The 15,601-nt window shown below is 42.5% G+C and overlaps 1 protein-coding gene across 1 annotated transcript in view; it reads right to left on the reverse strand.

The window, feature by feature from the left end:
- Window positions 1-466: 466 nt before the first annotated feature.
- Window positions 467-15,601, reverse strand: part of LOC111151043 (discoidin domain receptor tyrosine kinase 2) — a 120,170-nt gene continuing 105,035 nt past the window's right edge. Inside the window, exons 9-17 of the mRNA XM_022508764.1 lie at window positions 15,085-15,147; window positions 14,182-14,312; window positions 11,500-11,710; window positions 9,827-10,050; window positions 8,442-8,569; window positions 5,953-6,144; window positions 5,446-5,680; window positions 2,584-2,733; window positions 467-601 (exon numbers count right to left, since the gene is read on the reverse strand). Coding sequence (XP_022364472.1) covers window positions 467-601; window positions 2,584-2,733; window positions 5,446-5,680; window positions 5,953-6,144; window positions 8,442-8,569; window positions 9,827-10,050; window positions 11,500-11,710; window positions 14,182-14,312; window positions 15,085-15,147 — 1,469 coding nt within the window. The remainder of the gene's footprint in view (window positions 602-2,583; window positions 2,734-5,445; window positions 5,681-5,952; window positions 6,145-8,441; window positions 8,570-9,826; window positions 10,051-11,499; window positions 11,711-14,181; window positions 14,313-15,084; window positions 15,148-15,601) is intronic.

The following is a 15,601-nucleotide window of genomic DNA, read 5'->3' on the forward strand; positions in this document are numbered from 1 at the left end:
GTGTTTTCCCTAAGCCTCATCATGTTTCCTAAGACATTAGTATTCTTCAAGTTTTTCATTCTGAAAATACGTTTTAAAAGGTGACATGGGAAAAACATTGTAGCATCTGCACATTTATAAACATAGCATATTTAACCTTTATAAATTATCTAAATTGTCTAGCCTGCTATCCAACACTTTGGTATATTAAGTAAGATTTCTTTACTAGATTTTATCTGCCCTAGGCTTTTTTTTTCTTTTTTTTGTTTTTTAATGTAAAAAAAAAAAAAAGAGTAAATATAGGTCAGGGGTAGAGAGTGAGGGAGTGGAGTGAAGGGAGCCCAGGGACAGAGAGAGAGAAGCCAACAAGCCTCCATCTCCCGAGCCCATTCAATGTCCAGATGGAGTGGCTTAGGCATGGGTGAGTGAGTGGTAGGTCTCACGAGAAGGACCTGGGCCATCAGAATGGGTCCAGGCAGTGACAGCATCATTCGTCCCCTTGCTGAAGGAGCAGAAGGTGGATTTCCTGGAACGATGGACGGTGCTTGGTGTCTCTCCTCCAGCAGCTGAGCATCAGCTTGTACACAGAGTCCGGGCACATGGCAGGCTGCGGGAGGTACGTCTTGGAAAACAAAAGCCCACAAAAATCCAGAGTGTTAAGAAGGGCAAAAAGGAAGTGTAGCTGCATTGTGGTTTTATCTGCCTCCCCCGATGCTTAAGCTTGATAACTGAAACGCGTGTGGTGTCTGTCTTTCCCACTGCCAGCTGGGTCCCTGTCCCCTTCCCTTGTGCCTCATTGTCTGGACCAGGATCTCCTGATGGACCACTCTGAGGTCCCGACCATCACGCAAAAGATGAACCTGAAGCAAAATGAGGACTCAGGCTGGAAAGCATGTGGTTAGACCACGAAACCCTCTGCTTATGACCCATGCATGTTGAGGTTGATCTTGGTCGAGCCAGTCATGGTGGGGCGGGGATGGCAAGTGTGTTGGTTGTCTCAGCTCCTCCCCTGGAATAGGACCCTCACCAGACACAGACACTGCAGTGTATCCAGGTCCTGGGATGTACCTGTGTCGCTCCTACTGTCATGTTCTCTGTGACCCCCTCCCCCAGGCTGGACCATGGAGAGGAGTCTGCTGACCACAGAGCCTGCCTCGCAGCTGATAGGGTTGAGAAATGACTGCCCCTGTCAAACGTTCAAAATGTCAAACGTTCAAAATGTGAATCCTGAAATGTTAGTAATAAAACTTAAAGTAATTAAATGTTGTAAAAGGTAATCGAGTATAAATTTGATAAATTATGTTTAGTAATTAATGTATTCAGTTTAATAAAATTTTATTGACAATTTAAACTTACACCTATAGGTGAGAAGTTTACTCAGCATATAATGGTAATACTTGATTTTGACCAAGGCTTCAATCAAATACTTAACTTTGCTATTCGACCATTTGGTGGTCGGTGAAAATATATTTGGTTCACTACTAGTATTTCATGAAGATAAAACGGTGGGACCTTTTAAGCTGAGTATTCAAAACTAAATAAGAAACATAAAATACTGGAGATTGTTAGAAATTAAAACTAGGTCAACCTGGGGTCATGACAGATTTGTCCAGGATAAAAAACATCTTATCCCTCAGTCCACTCACTTATCTCTGCACACAGGAGTAAATTTGCCCTTTGTCATGGTAAGAAAGCAATTATTTTTATAACTAACAAGGATAATTTGGATCCCCTCTTCCCAAAATCTCTAGAGTGTCAAGATAAAATGAAATTCCAGGACCTCTCCTCTTATTTTCAACCTGCATATTGTCTTACCGCTTGTCATTCCCTTATCTGTTGCTTGCTTTGATGTATTTAAGCCTTCAGAGAATCGAAATTTTATTTTGTGCAAGAGCCTTCTCCCCATCCCTGGCTGTTGGATTGAGCTGCCGTGCTCGAGGGTGCTGTGGCTAGGCCATTCTGGGGAGATTCAGTGCTCCAACTGCATCAGCTAGCCTCACGTCCTGCATCTCACAGGGATCTTACAAACTGAGCCAGCCAAAGAAATCTTAGAGTATCCTGACTGGGAAATGGGATCCTTGTCAGCATGGGAATCTAGCTTTTCCCAAGTTCTGAGAAGCCATAGTCCAGGCACCTGATGGTCTCTGGGCATATACATCTAGAAACATGGCTAAATATTTAGTCCAAACCGAATTGTTAACCCCTGCCAGTAAATCCCTTATTCACTTTTAAACTTATATTTTTGTCCTTATATATTTTAATCAGGAGGGCAAACCACACAGTCTAGATCAAGAAACAGAGCAAACATGAGAAAGAGAATCTTATTTCCTGCTATCTTGGAGCTGGGAAAGAACCTGGCGTAACTAACCCCTTGTGTTGTCCAATGATCATGGGTTGCCGTGTGGATAAGGCAGAGTGTATGGCTGGTGGGGCAGGGGCAGGGGTGACTCTCAGTCTTTCGCATCATCTGGATAATTAGTGATCAAAGGCTGCCACCCAGGTGACTTACCTTCCAGCTTAGGCTAACCTGCTAAGTCAGGGCTTTCTTCCTCTCACCTTCCGGAGCACCCAAACCCACACCTGGCCAACCCCAGCAGTTCTCACCTGCCTCCCTTGGTCCCGGAAGAACTCTCCAGTATTCTCGATGACCTGCTCATCTGACAGCTGGGAATAGGGCTGCTCCTGGCAAAAGGTGAATGTCTCCCACAGAGTCACCCCAAAGGCCCACACGTCGCTCGCTGTTGTGAATTTGCCCTGTTTACGCAAGGAAAAGAGGAGGGCACAGGAGTGGTCTGTACGTGACAAGAGCAGGTAAGATCCATAGGACCTGGGTACCCCGTCCACTACCCGGGGCACAGAACACTGAAACTGCCATGATGTATATGGAGTATCTAAAACGACAAAGTCAAGTTGTTTTGACATCAAGCTACGGAGGCCGCTCTCTTGCCCTTCTGGTCTCTTAGGTCTGCTTCTCCTGCAGAGGAGACCCCAGAGGTGCAGCTGTAAGCTATCTGACTCTCCCACTGAGTGTCAGAAGCTCACACTTCAATGCCCGTGGGAAAATGACCATGGGAAAATGCCTGTGGGAATGGCAATAGATGAATGGGAAATCGATCATTTTTATGTTAGAGACAGAGGAACCTAGTTTAAGGGCTGGGAGAGGTCTCTTGAAGAATCCAGGGCTCTGGCTCCCCAGGTCAGTAAAAGTCACCTCTTGAAGGGGAGACCCACACGTGACAGCAATGGGAGTCAGGTGCTATCAGCACGTGTAAAATTGTGCATGTTTCCTATTCCATAAATACAATGCTCAAGTCCATGATGTTACTTATCCTTAGTTTTTCAGATCAGGAAAGTGAGACAAGGGAGGTTTACTAAAATCTCGAGAGTAAGGCCACGAGTAATGGAAAAACTAAGATTTGGAACAGGATCCTGTGTCTCTCACATTGATCTGCTTTTCCAACACTATAGAATACCTCTAAAAGGAGCAATGCCCACTGATCACATTAGAGATGGGTGAAGTACTGATTCACATACACAGATGATAAAGATCCTTGTGAGGACTCATGTAAACTGGGATATATCACAGCATCAGGCGTAATAGTGGGAAACTGGAAAGCGCTTACTTACCAAATTACAAAGACGTTATTAAATTACTGGACAGAGCTATCCAATGGGATATGATGCGGCCATTAAAATCATGTTTTTGAAGAAATTTAATGACATAGGAAATGCTAACGATATAGAATTATATGTGCACAGTGCTGTCCTGGTTCTGTAATGTAATTGTTGGTACCCAGCAATCCCCGTTATCTGCAGTTCCTCTTTCCATGATTTCGGTGACCCACATTCAACAGTGACCCAGAAGCAGAGCAGCATCCTTCCGATGTACCATCAGAAGGTCAGCAGCAGCCTCACCCCCATCACATCTGCACAATGCACCCACTTCACCTCGCCATGTGGGTATTGTGTCATCTTACAGTGTCACAAGAGGAAGGGTGAGTACACGACAATATTTTGGAGAGAGAAACCATATTTATGTAACTTTTGACATTATATTGTTATAATTGTTCTATTTTATTACTAGCTACTGTTTTTAATCCCTTGCTGTGCCTGATTTCTATATTAAAACATTAAAATATATATATTACACCTTTATCATAGATATGTATATATGGGAAAAAATCTTCAGTTTCAGGTGTCCACTGGGGGTCCTGGAACATATCCCCCACAAATAAGGGGGAGACTACTGTATATACACACGTAAACACACACATATACACACATACATGTATGTACATATGTACACATACATAGACATATATACACACACACAGGAATGTGTGTATAGAAAACAACCCACAAAGGAAATATGCCAAAATATTAATAACTGTTATCTTAGTGAGAGAAAGGGGATAACTATATATATTTTTTCACTTTGAATTTAATTAATGAATCCCTTAAGAATATGAACAAGAAATACACAGATCAACTATAAATGAACAAAGCTAGATTGCTCTTGGGCTTTTCTCTGCCATGTTAAATGACAAATGACAAAATTACAGGCACACACCATTGTAGGAAGTAAATGTTTAAAGTCTAATAATTCCACAAATCAGCTAAGTGGTATAAAATCAACAATAAAATGTCTCAAATATGCAAGGTCAGAAAAAATACCTTCAAGAGAGACATCTGGAAAAAAATCACTCACTCTTGGTCCAGAATACCAAGAGTTGAATAATAATTATAAAGGAAAGAATGATGAACTTAAAATAAAAAATAAATAGTAATACTCATTAAAATAAATACATAGACATCAGTCTAAATAATTCATTAGAAATATAGTTATGAAGTTAATAGAGAAGAAAAATATTTTTTGTGGATAACATTTCTTTAAGTGATAATATTTTTAACAAATTAACGAAGACCAATCGGTATGTCAAAAAGGTAGAGAGAGAAAAAAATGATACTAAATCCCTTATGATGATAGGTACATTTTTAATCTTTTCCCCAAATTTTCTATAGTAAGCATGTTACATTTTATCAGCAGAAATAGGCAAGTGTTAAGAAATAGTAATTAAAAAAAGAAATAGTAATTAATTCACCGAAGTAAATCATCTCAAGTCAGAAAATATCAACGTCTATTGTTTGCTTCCTACTGTCTCACATTTGTCTCTATGTGCCAAGTGCACCTGCCTACATGTCAGTTGCTGAGGTAGTGCTTAAAAACGTGAGGAACTCTAAGACACCTGGGTGGCTCAGTCGGTTAGGTGTCTGCCTTCGGCTGAGGTCATGATCTCAGGGTCCTGCGATCAAGCCCGTGTCGGGCTCCCAGCTCAGCAGGGAGTCTGCATCTCCCTCTCCTTCTTCCCCTCCCCCCCACTCATGCTTCCTCTCTCTAGTTCTGCTCTCTCTCTCTCAAATGAATTAATAAAATCTTAAAAAAAAAAAAAAAAGTGACGAACTCACCAGCAAGATACTCTCCCAAGACATCCAGCGGATGGGGAGCACTGCCCGGCCCTGGATTCGGTAGTAATCACCGCTGTACAGGTTTCTGCTCATTCCAAAGTCAGCTATCTTGATGGTATAGTTCTTACCCACTAAGCAGTTTCGTGTGGCCAGATCTCGGTGGACAAAATTAAGGGAGGAAAGGTACTTCATGCCGGAGGCAATCTGTGTAGCCATAAACTTTAGGTTGGCATAACTGGGGAATAAAAAAGAGGAAAGTGGCCTATGGGAAGAGAAAGCCATGAGAGGCATACGTTCTACAGCTGGTACCAATGAACTGGAGTTTTGACCTCAACATCCCTTTTCTGTTCTCAGTGAATCTTTGTGCTTTTCCCCAGAGGGCAGTGGTGCCATTATTCCCTACCAGGCCAGAATACTGACAAACTTGAACGTTTGAGGCTCCCTGTCTTCAAAGCCCAGTTTAGTGCCACAAACACAGGGTAGAGCTAGGAGACTTGGCATATTTACCTGACAGTGGGTGCGTTGCTGGAGGCAGAACTGGGGGGCTCGTGGCGGGAAAGAAACTGATTGAGATCTCCATTCTCCATGTACTCAGTGATCATGCACAGAGGGTCGTCGGTGATGCAGACGGCTAAGAGGCGGATAATGTTTGGGTCCTTGAGCCGGGACATGATCTTTATCTCCTTAAGAAAATCATTCCTTTGGAGGACACAGACATAGGTAAACCCAGAGGTTGCCAGGGTTAGAGAAAAGAGGGGGAAGAAGACACAGCAAAGCCTAGTCCTACCCATTATCCCGAGGCTTGTTTCCCTTTGGATAACCTTTGAGAGGACAGAGAAGTTGGTACCTAGAAACTATCTCATTCTACATACCCCGGAATAGGATGCACCCTTATTCAACTGCAATCTTTTTGAGAACATGAACCATGACCTGCTCACATATGCATCCCTAGAATCCAACAAAAGGCCCACCATATAGAAAGGGATTACCATTTGCTGAATCAAATATATGCTGCTAAAAACAAGTCTGCAAAATGAAACCTTTCCCTGGATATCCTATCTTAAGTGCACTGGGGTATTTACCTTTTTAAAAGCCATGGACTCTCTCTACTAATAGAGCAAAGAAATCTTTTATAAAGTGAATAATCATCCTCTAGTTTATCTAGTGCATCTTTTTTTTTAAGATTTTTTATTTATTTATTTGACAGACAGAGATCACAAGTAGGCAGAGGCAGGCAGAGAGAAGGTAGGAAGCAGGCTTCCTGCTGAGCAGAGAGCCTGATGCTGGGCTTGATCCCAGCACCCTGGGATCAGGACCTGAGCCAAAGGCAGAGGCTTTAGTCCACTGAGCCACCCAGGGGCCCCTTATCTGGTGCATCTTTATTTTTCTCATACTGACTATTGTTAGTACAGGACATACCAGCAGTCCATCACAACACACTCTGAGCAGTCTGGTCAAAGCTGAGCTTTTCAAAACTCACGGTGGCGATGTGGAGTCATTTCAAAAACAGTACAAAAAAAAAACAAAAAACAAAAAACAGTACTCACTTGGCCAAGACTGGAGCCGTTTGAGTACCTAGTGACCACTCCCTTGAGTCAAAAAAATGGGCTCTGCCCTTCCCAGGAACAATATTTGTAAGTAAGACCACTAGCCCACATTCTTAAAACTATCAGAGCAGATCAGTTAGTAATCTTCTGTGAGTTTTCTAGCAACCCTGAACTGGGAGTAATACTGTATCAATATAAAACCCTTGAAATCAATGCATTCCTGATGTAACATTCCCCCTCTTTCATTCCCCCCTCTACTCAAAATCAGGGATTTCCACAGTTTGGGGAGCCCAGAGTTTAGGTCATCCTTCACGGCTAAATTGTAGTAAGCATAGGTGAAGGGACACCAAACCTCACCAACCAAAACAATGGGCAAAGGCTTTGTTATATCCTATGTTCTTTCTTCTTGCCACTCTCTCCAATTGTGTGCCAAGGTTAATATTAAGAATATTCCTCCTCTCTAAAGGACTCAGAGGATGTCATTTTTCATGCATACTAATGTCTTTAAGATTGAGGTTCTCACAGTTAAAATTCCAGTTCTGTTCTCTCAACTTTCTTTCTTCTTCATTCCACATCCTGTCCACTGCAAGACAGTGGAAACTCTACCACCATTCTTGGAATTTCCAATAATTTGGGGAAGAGGGATAATAAGCTTTCTCTCACTCTGAATATCAGTGAGACAAATCAAGTCAACACAAATGGGGAAATACATACGTTACCCAGATGTGCAAACTTCTCTGAGACAGAGACAACCAGTTTTCAATCAGCATGCCTCTCTGGGTGAGGATTAACTCACCATTACTGTAATGGAAAGGCTGTCAGACAACGGAGTGTGGCTGGAAACGGCAATTTATGTAGTAAAGGATCCAAGAGACTATTAGCCAGTTTGGGGCACTGCTAAAGGACTGTAGGATCCTTTTGCTTTGAGGTCCATGGATACTTTGCCAAGTAGAGGTAGCTTCTCATTTTGGGGGTTGCTGGACATTGAAGAAAAGGAGCATAAGAGCAAAAGAGAAAAAAAAAAGGAATAAGAAAGTAAATAGAGATGCAAATAAAGGAGAACAGAGGAGACTTAGCAAGAAAGTTGTGTGTGAACAAGGAAGTCGGCCAGGAGGCGGTAATGACATTCAGGAGTACGTCTGTGCGCCATGGTCAAAGGAGCACATATTCAGGATGTTGTGTGTGTTGGGAAGTACAGCTCTGTACAAAGGGAATTTGGAAGTCAACATGTAGCTAATTCAATGGAAAACAGACATCTGCATTTGCCAGAGATAGAGAAGACAGATGAGGACTGCAGGCCCATCAGAAAACAAGAGCACAAGAGCGAAAGGTGAGGCAGCTCACAGACCTTCCCATCTCAAAAGAAAAAAGTTGCTCACAGTTTCCAGGACCGTTTCTGATCCTGAAGGTGAAATACATAAAGGAAAATTCAAAATGCAGACCACAGACCTGGCATTCTTGTTGGCATCTGCTCGGAGCATTTTCACGGCCACCAGGACAGGCTGGTTGGCACTGACATCTAGGGCAAAATCTTTGTCTTTGAATTTTTCCATCCCCTCCACTTCACAGAGATGAACCTAGACAAAAGTCATCTAGTCTCAGCATCATCGTTTCTCCTGAAGATGGCTCAGTACCCTCGCTGGGCATTTTCGGGAGATAAGCTAACTCTTCAACTCAAGCAAAATCATCAAAGACTGTTAAGATACATATAACATACCTTTCCTTCAAATAGCCAAGACAAACAGGGGTAAAACCCAGCTAATATGACACGTTACTACTTTATAAAAGATATATACATTGATTGGAACGTTAAATATGTGAACGAATCTACAACATAGCATTTTATTCCAGTAGGGTCCACTATAAAATGTTGCTCAGCATAAATGCTCCCATTTTGATTCAAGGAAGTTTAGTTACTGGTTCATACGAAACAGATGGCAATTTCTTCTCTAAGGTAGTCCCTTAGTGTGGCGTTAGGACTATAAGTAACCCCTACATATGAGTAACAGATAATGAGCATGTGTTTTCAACCCCAGGGACAGAATGACATCACGAAAAGATGCCATGAACCCTTCCACCAATACCAAACCCATGCAAGGGCAAAGCGTGCCACCCACACTGAAAACCCCTTGAAAACCACACTGAAAAGACCCCTTGAAAAGAACACGTTCTTCTATTTCATCTGGAGTTCAGATGGCACCGTTGAAGGGCTCCTGTTGCCACTTAAATCATGGATTTGGATTCTCAGAAGGTTCACGTGACTGACATAAGAGTGCAAAGTCACTATGACATGCATCGCTTGGAGGGTGACCGGGAAGAGTGCTCCTCCTTATCTCAATTGGCAATTCATCCCCTCGTGGCTGAGTCTGGGACTTAAGTCAGGGGCGAGGTTGTTTTTGACCACTTTACATGTAACTCCCATGGAAAGGAAGAAAACAAAGTGGCTATCAAGTAGCAGGATGTTCTTGGACAGTTTATCAAAGATGATCACATCTTACTCGTCCCCACCCTCTCTGTAACCTATTGTAAAAAAAAAAAAAAAATTGAAAATACTGAGTGTTTTTCACGATATCTGAAGTCTAGTGACTTGCTGGCTTTAAAAACTCCTATACAGAAGTCAGAAGACCCAGGAACCTTTCTGAGTTCTTTCGTAAGAGCGAGGTGGACCCAGTCCCAGCCTTCTAGAGGACAAGGCAAGGACAGATGAGGGAAGGAGACATTCTGGTACAAATCCACTTTGGAAGGGGTACTTTTCTGCTCTCCTGGCCATTTTTATTCAACTACTATCTTTGGGATACCAAGAACTGGAGACCCCACGAGGAGATTCAACTCACCTCCCCGAACTGGCCTTCTCCCAGCTTCTCCTTGAATGTCAGGAGTTTCCTGGGGAACTCTTCCACCGCCACATCTTTCCCTGAAAGCAGGTCCATGGTGACAGCAGGCACTGAGTAAGTGTTGCCTCCGGTCACCCCCTGCAGGTTCACGATGTCAGCCTCTGCGTAGTGGGGCGCCCCCTCCGGCCCGCTGGGCTGGGCAGGCTTCACAACGCCACTGCAGCCTGGGAAGACACCCGCAGTGAGTCCAACTCCAAGGGGCATCTTTGGAGATCCTTCCAGGAAGAAAATCTGAGAGGAAGGCTAGGACATGCCCCGAAGACAGCCTACGCTACTCCACGCCATTCTCACTCAGAGAAGGGTTCCCCTAGAGACTCTTTCTTGTGGCCTTCAGAATGTGGAACATCATTTTCTCTCTTCTTCTCAAACTATGTGATCATTAACAACCTCCTTGACTAATTTGAGGGGATTGTGGTGAAACTAGAGGACAGTTCGTGTTACATAAGGGCAGGAGTATTAAAGTTGGAAGACTTCATCACATGTTTCTTTAAGACACTATCATTGGTTTAACAACCTACTTTAGGGATTAGACAACTTTCTGATGATCTAGTTTAAAGCACAACCTTCCTTTAAAAAATTAAAATATGAGGGGGGAAATGTTTTAAGACTTTAGAAAACAGGTAAATTACTTTAGTCCAGCCTAAAATAAATTAGTTTATTCTTGCTATCTCTGTTGCAAATTAGTTTATTCTTGCTATCCTGCTATCTTCCTATAATGCCCTGAGTTCAATGTGCTCCTTCAGTGTTTGCTATCCACTGAGCCATGAATACATGTGAGCTTCCTCACTTCCTTTGAAAAGACCCCTTGAAAAGCTTATGCGCTCCCAGTCAGTCCTGTCTGCTCCTCCACCTGGCTCTCCCCTGAACACAAGTTCTTCTACTGACTTGCATCACTCTTCAGTTGCTGACCTTCTGGAAAAGCTGCTCTGAGCCTCAGTGATGACCCCAGAATCCCTTCTGATGTCATTCTGCGGCACATTAAAAAAAAAAAAAAGAAAAAAGAAAACCACTGGATGTGAATCAGTTGGCCCTGTTTTACCAAAGCAGTACTTCTGAAGAAAGGCAAGAAATATTTTCTGTCGTAAGAGATCTTGTATTAGTCAAATAAATTTCCACCAAAGAGAAATAAACAAAAATTAGATAAACTCTTGAGGGCCAGAAAATAGGGAATTCCAGGATGTCTTTAGCTTCATTGGTTTATTTTCTCCAGGTGAAATGCTAGTCCTGAATCTACCGCTAATGATGTTTGGTATTGGGTGAGTGGCCTATCTGGGCCTCCTCAGCTTCTTCCTATGGACAATGAGGATACCAGACTAGCTGGACTGCTTAGGTTCTTCTGGCATGAACAATTTAGTGACACCCTTTACTTATTTTCTTTCTCTTCTGACCTAAGAGTCCCTTTAAACACCGACTATGTGATTAAACACCTCAGAGGCACTCAGATTGGGGTAGGAGCAATGGCAGATCAATCTAGAAAGAGAGTGTGGACTTCTCAGGGAAACGTGGACTTCTCTCGACAAAAACCAGATTTGGTTGAGTAGGAGTCAAGTGTCACACTTTCAAAATGCCTGTCAAGACATCTCCCTCATTCTCTGCCATGGTGTGATCCTCACCTGACTCTTCCTCCCCTGGAGCAAACTCTGGGAGTTTTCGTATCAACCTCGATGGCTCCTGGTAGTCAGGGCGAAGGGGAAAGATGCGATCATAAGTGGAATTGGACTCCTGCTCACTTGGCGACGAGGAGCGGTTGTTGTTGAACATGCTGGACTCACTGGGCAGGGAGAGGCTGACTGTCATTTCATCATCCAGCATCCTCCGGGAAGCCTGAACAAGAAGGATGGGGAAGGCATATTGGCACAAAGGGGATGGGGCTTCCTCCTCTTCTGAGACCCAGGTCTTCCACTCGGGTGGAATGCCTCTTTATTACTCTTCAACTCGGCAAGCATCGTAAGTGACAGGGGTGTAGTCTGGCTCCCCAAATGCCTGGGTCATAGAAACTTAGAATAATCCTTCACTGATTGCTTCAAGGCAGAAATTGACCCCCCTAACTTCCGTGTTGTCAATATTCATTAACTTTTATCGAAGCAATATAAGCATTATTTACCTGACACTATGAGAACCTATCAGTTATCCATGAAAGATCTTCTCAATCTTGCAGAGTTTTCGACGTTCTATTAAATAATAGGTTTTTGCAGACTTATCCCTTAATTGGTTTGATCTTGTGTAGACACATTAAAATGCTCATTCATTCAACAAATTCACTGTTACATGATGGATCAATAGTCTGGCACTGCAGGTTAGGGTAATACGCCCTCAATCCAGCATTTTTACTAAGCAAAAATAAAATGGCTATAAAAATGGGCAAGGAAATCCCTGGAGATACTGAGGTGAATTATACCTAATAAAGGAAGAAAAAGAATAAAATAACAAATTGTTTTGGCATCCTATCCAATGTGACGTACCTGCTCCTTCCAAAGGAAAATGCCAGAATCTGAATACATCTGACTATTTGGATTGGAACATGTAAAATATCCCACTCCAACAAACACACTTTGAATGCTCAATGGAGAGACCTAGATATCTACTTTGTTCCCTGGACTGAAAAGTCCTTTGTTGCAGTAACACCCCCAATACTGAGCATGGAACCCAGCGCGCTGTAGGTACTCAATAAATATGGGTTAACTTTCGTAAAGGAAAAATGTTAAGGACACTACCAAAATGATCCTACAAATATTGATTACTCTAAAGCTATTTTGAGTAATGTTTCTTGAAATATATACATACACTTAAGGGTTTTACACACACACACACACACACACACACATCTGTCCCCGGAAAAAAAACTCGTGCCATTCCAGAGCATCTGGAGTTTTATCACTAGGATACGCAGGGTAGAAAGAATTTCTTGAAGGACCAAGTTAAGTATTTCAAGGCAAAATTGCTGCCCTCCCTTTTACTTGAAGGGTCTCCAATCCAACACTCCTCTTCCAGCCCATGGAAATATTCCAATCAGACTCTGAAGAAAGACCCAGAGAAGTATGGCAAATTCTGGCTCCAATGAAGAGAAAAATAGTTCATAGAATAAATAACACAGATTCCCTCTTCCCAATTAAAATGGAGTCATAACAAGAAACTCAGTAAGATACACATCAGCTTCAAGCCATCCCATGAACCTTCAGTCCACCAGCTTCTACTACCACCAGCACTCTTCGTTGTCCCTCACCCTGAATTTAGATACCCAGTGTGCTCCAGCATTCTAGAAGAAAGGTTTTGAACAGCCTCACAGTTCAGAGTTTCTAAAACCTCTCAGTCCCACATCGATTTGAACTCATTGATCAGCGCAGATCTCTATGGTCAACTCTAGAAACACTCAACCATCAGCAGACCCCAAGAGCATCAGATACTTAGCAGAAGTGCCCAGAGAATTGCTATCTAGCTTAACAAGCCAAGAAAAGTCATACATATTCTATCTTTGGTGGAATAGATATATATTGGAAGGAAAAAAAGTTTACAAATTTCAAGACTGACAATTGGAATGAGCATAGAAAATAGGATATCAGTTGTATGACCTTGCGCAAATGACATTTTCTCAACAGAAAAAGCATTAAATACAACCACTGGGCCCAGCTCACCACTATTCAATGAGGTCCAAGTAAAATAATTCACGTGAAAAAAGGCCTTGCAGATCGTCAAATGTTAGACAAATGTGTAAATATTCAGATAAGTCAGACTGGACAAAGCAAATCTGAGGGGCCCAGAAAGATGCATAATCATAACTCCAAATACATAAAGAAGTAGAAATAGGACTACGAAAAAGTTGGCTTGGATATTAATGAGGTTGAATGTTTTTCTGTGCGTGCGCGTGCGCGCCCACGCGCGCATGCACACACATGCAAACAGTAACAGAAGAGAAGGAACAGCATTATCAGATACGTACGAGTTGTTCATCTGTTAATTTTTTCAAAAAATACAGATGCATGCACTCCCTTCCAAACCCAGTGGTCAAAACCTTCAAGCGAGATGTTTGAGTTGAGATTCAACGGATTAGGAATAGTTTTCTGAGTTTTCTAGGGAGCTTCCAAAATCCCCATTCTAAACATGAGAATATGGACTTAGCTTATTCTTTTCTGACTCCCTTTAGCATCAAGCTTCACCACTCCCATGCTTCTTGGTTGCCTCAGTTAACACTCTAAGTATTTACAAGGTCTTATATTTGCCTTTTTCTCCTTAGGTAACAGTAGCTTAGGCAAGGGTGGAGCAGCTTCCTATACCATGACTGTTCTGCACTTCCTCACCTTCTCCAGCATTTTCTGCCAGAACTGCCTCCAGAGGATGATGACAATGATGGCCAGGAGGATGAAGATGATGGCCACCAAGCAGCCAATCAGGATCCGTGTGTTGCTGTCATCGACTTTAAGCATTGGATCTGTGACCAGGAAGAGAAAGATGGAAAACACCATCATCTCTTGGGGCAAGGAAAGCATGACAGACTGGACTAGAGGCAGAAAGGTAGAACATTTTCCTTCCGAGATAATTCCACAAGATGCCACCTTAATACTTCTGCTTAGTTTCGGTCTTGCTACTCTTGTAGGACTTTGCTCCTCCATTGTACATGCCTCCTTCTCCTCATGTATCAGACTGGATAATGGAGAGGTTTTCCATTCATCCCCAAATTTTGTTCCTTTATTACCACAGCCTAGGTCTACTGGCTCACAATCACACCTCATGAAAAATAGGTGAGGAGTCTTCTTTGGAGACACTTAATCTTGTGTGTTTCCCAGATTGCTGACTCATATGGCCAGTGACCACCTGAAGTACAGGGTACACTTCTGCATATATCTCCAATTAGCAAGAATACCATTTCATTTAATGGGCTTCCATCCATTCGTTGAGATCCCCACTATGGGTCTTACCTAGAAATGCTCCTTTCCTTGTTTCCGTTCTAAGCTACCTAAATTCCATGAAACAATTGGAACAACTCCAGACTCTGCTTTAGTTGAAGAATCACATGAGCCAGCAGTGAGGAGAGTGACTTTGGGCTGTTTACTTTGGAGCCTACCTTTCCAGAACTACCTTTTATCCAAAGCCACCTGGTATGAAGCCTCCCACATAGTCGGGCCCTTGCAAAATCCCCACCCTTTTTCATCCTGTAGAAGGTCCCTTCAACTTTAACTTCTATAACTAGATATCACACATACCATAGGTTGTGGGTGCCACAGGTGAGGTGGGCAGGGCTCCAGAGTTGTTGTACATTGCAGCATCTGTTACAAAACAAGCATGAGTCAGAGCTGGGGAGAAGACAACTAAGTATTGTTTTTTCTGGTCATAGATTGTGACCCAGAACACTGTGAAATCAATCTAGTGGGTTGCCATCAGCCTTTCTTAAAAATGAACTCATAGAATATTCTAAATACAAAAAAAAAAATCACCATTCATCTAGACAGTAAGGGCAATTCTTCTTTTGTAAAGTGTTTGTTTAAATGATACAAGGTGTCATGGTAGAAAGAAAGTTTAAGAAATGGTGGCTCAATGGACTGTGACCACACATTAGCATAAAACATACACAGGAAGTCAGACCTGTAAAATGGAAAGAACATGAAGGGTATGCAGGCATGGGACAGACATAGTGCTAACAGGTTCTTTCCTTCAAGGAAATTAAGTTGTTTTCACTATGCTCATTGACCCAGCCCTTTAATTTATAAACCAAGACTTCAC

This window comes from Enhydra lutris, unplaced genomic scaffold (assembly GCF_002288905.1).
Source record: "Enhydra lutris kenyoni isolate GAN:26980312 unplaced genomic scaffold, ASM228890v2 scaffoldscaffold25, whole genome shotgun sequence".
Lineage (NCBI taxonomy): Eukaryota > Metazoa > Chordata > Mammalia > Carnivora > Mustelidae > Enhydra > Enhydra lutris.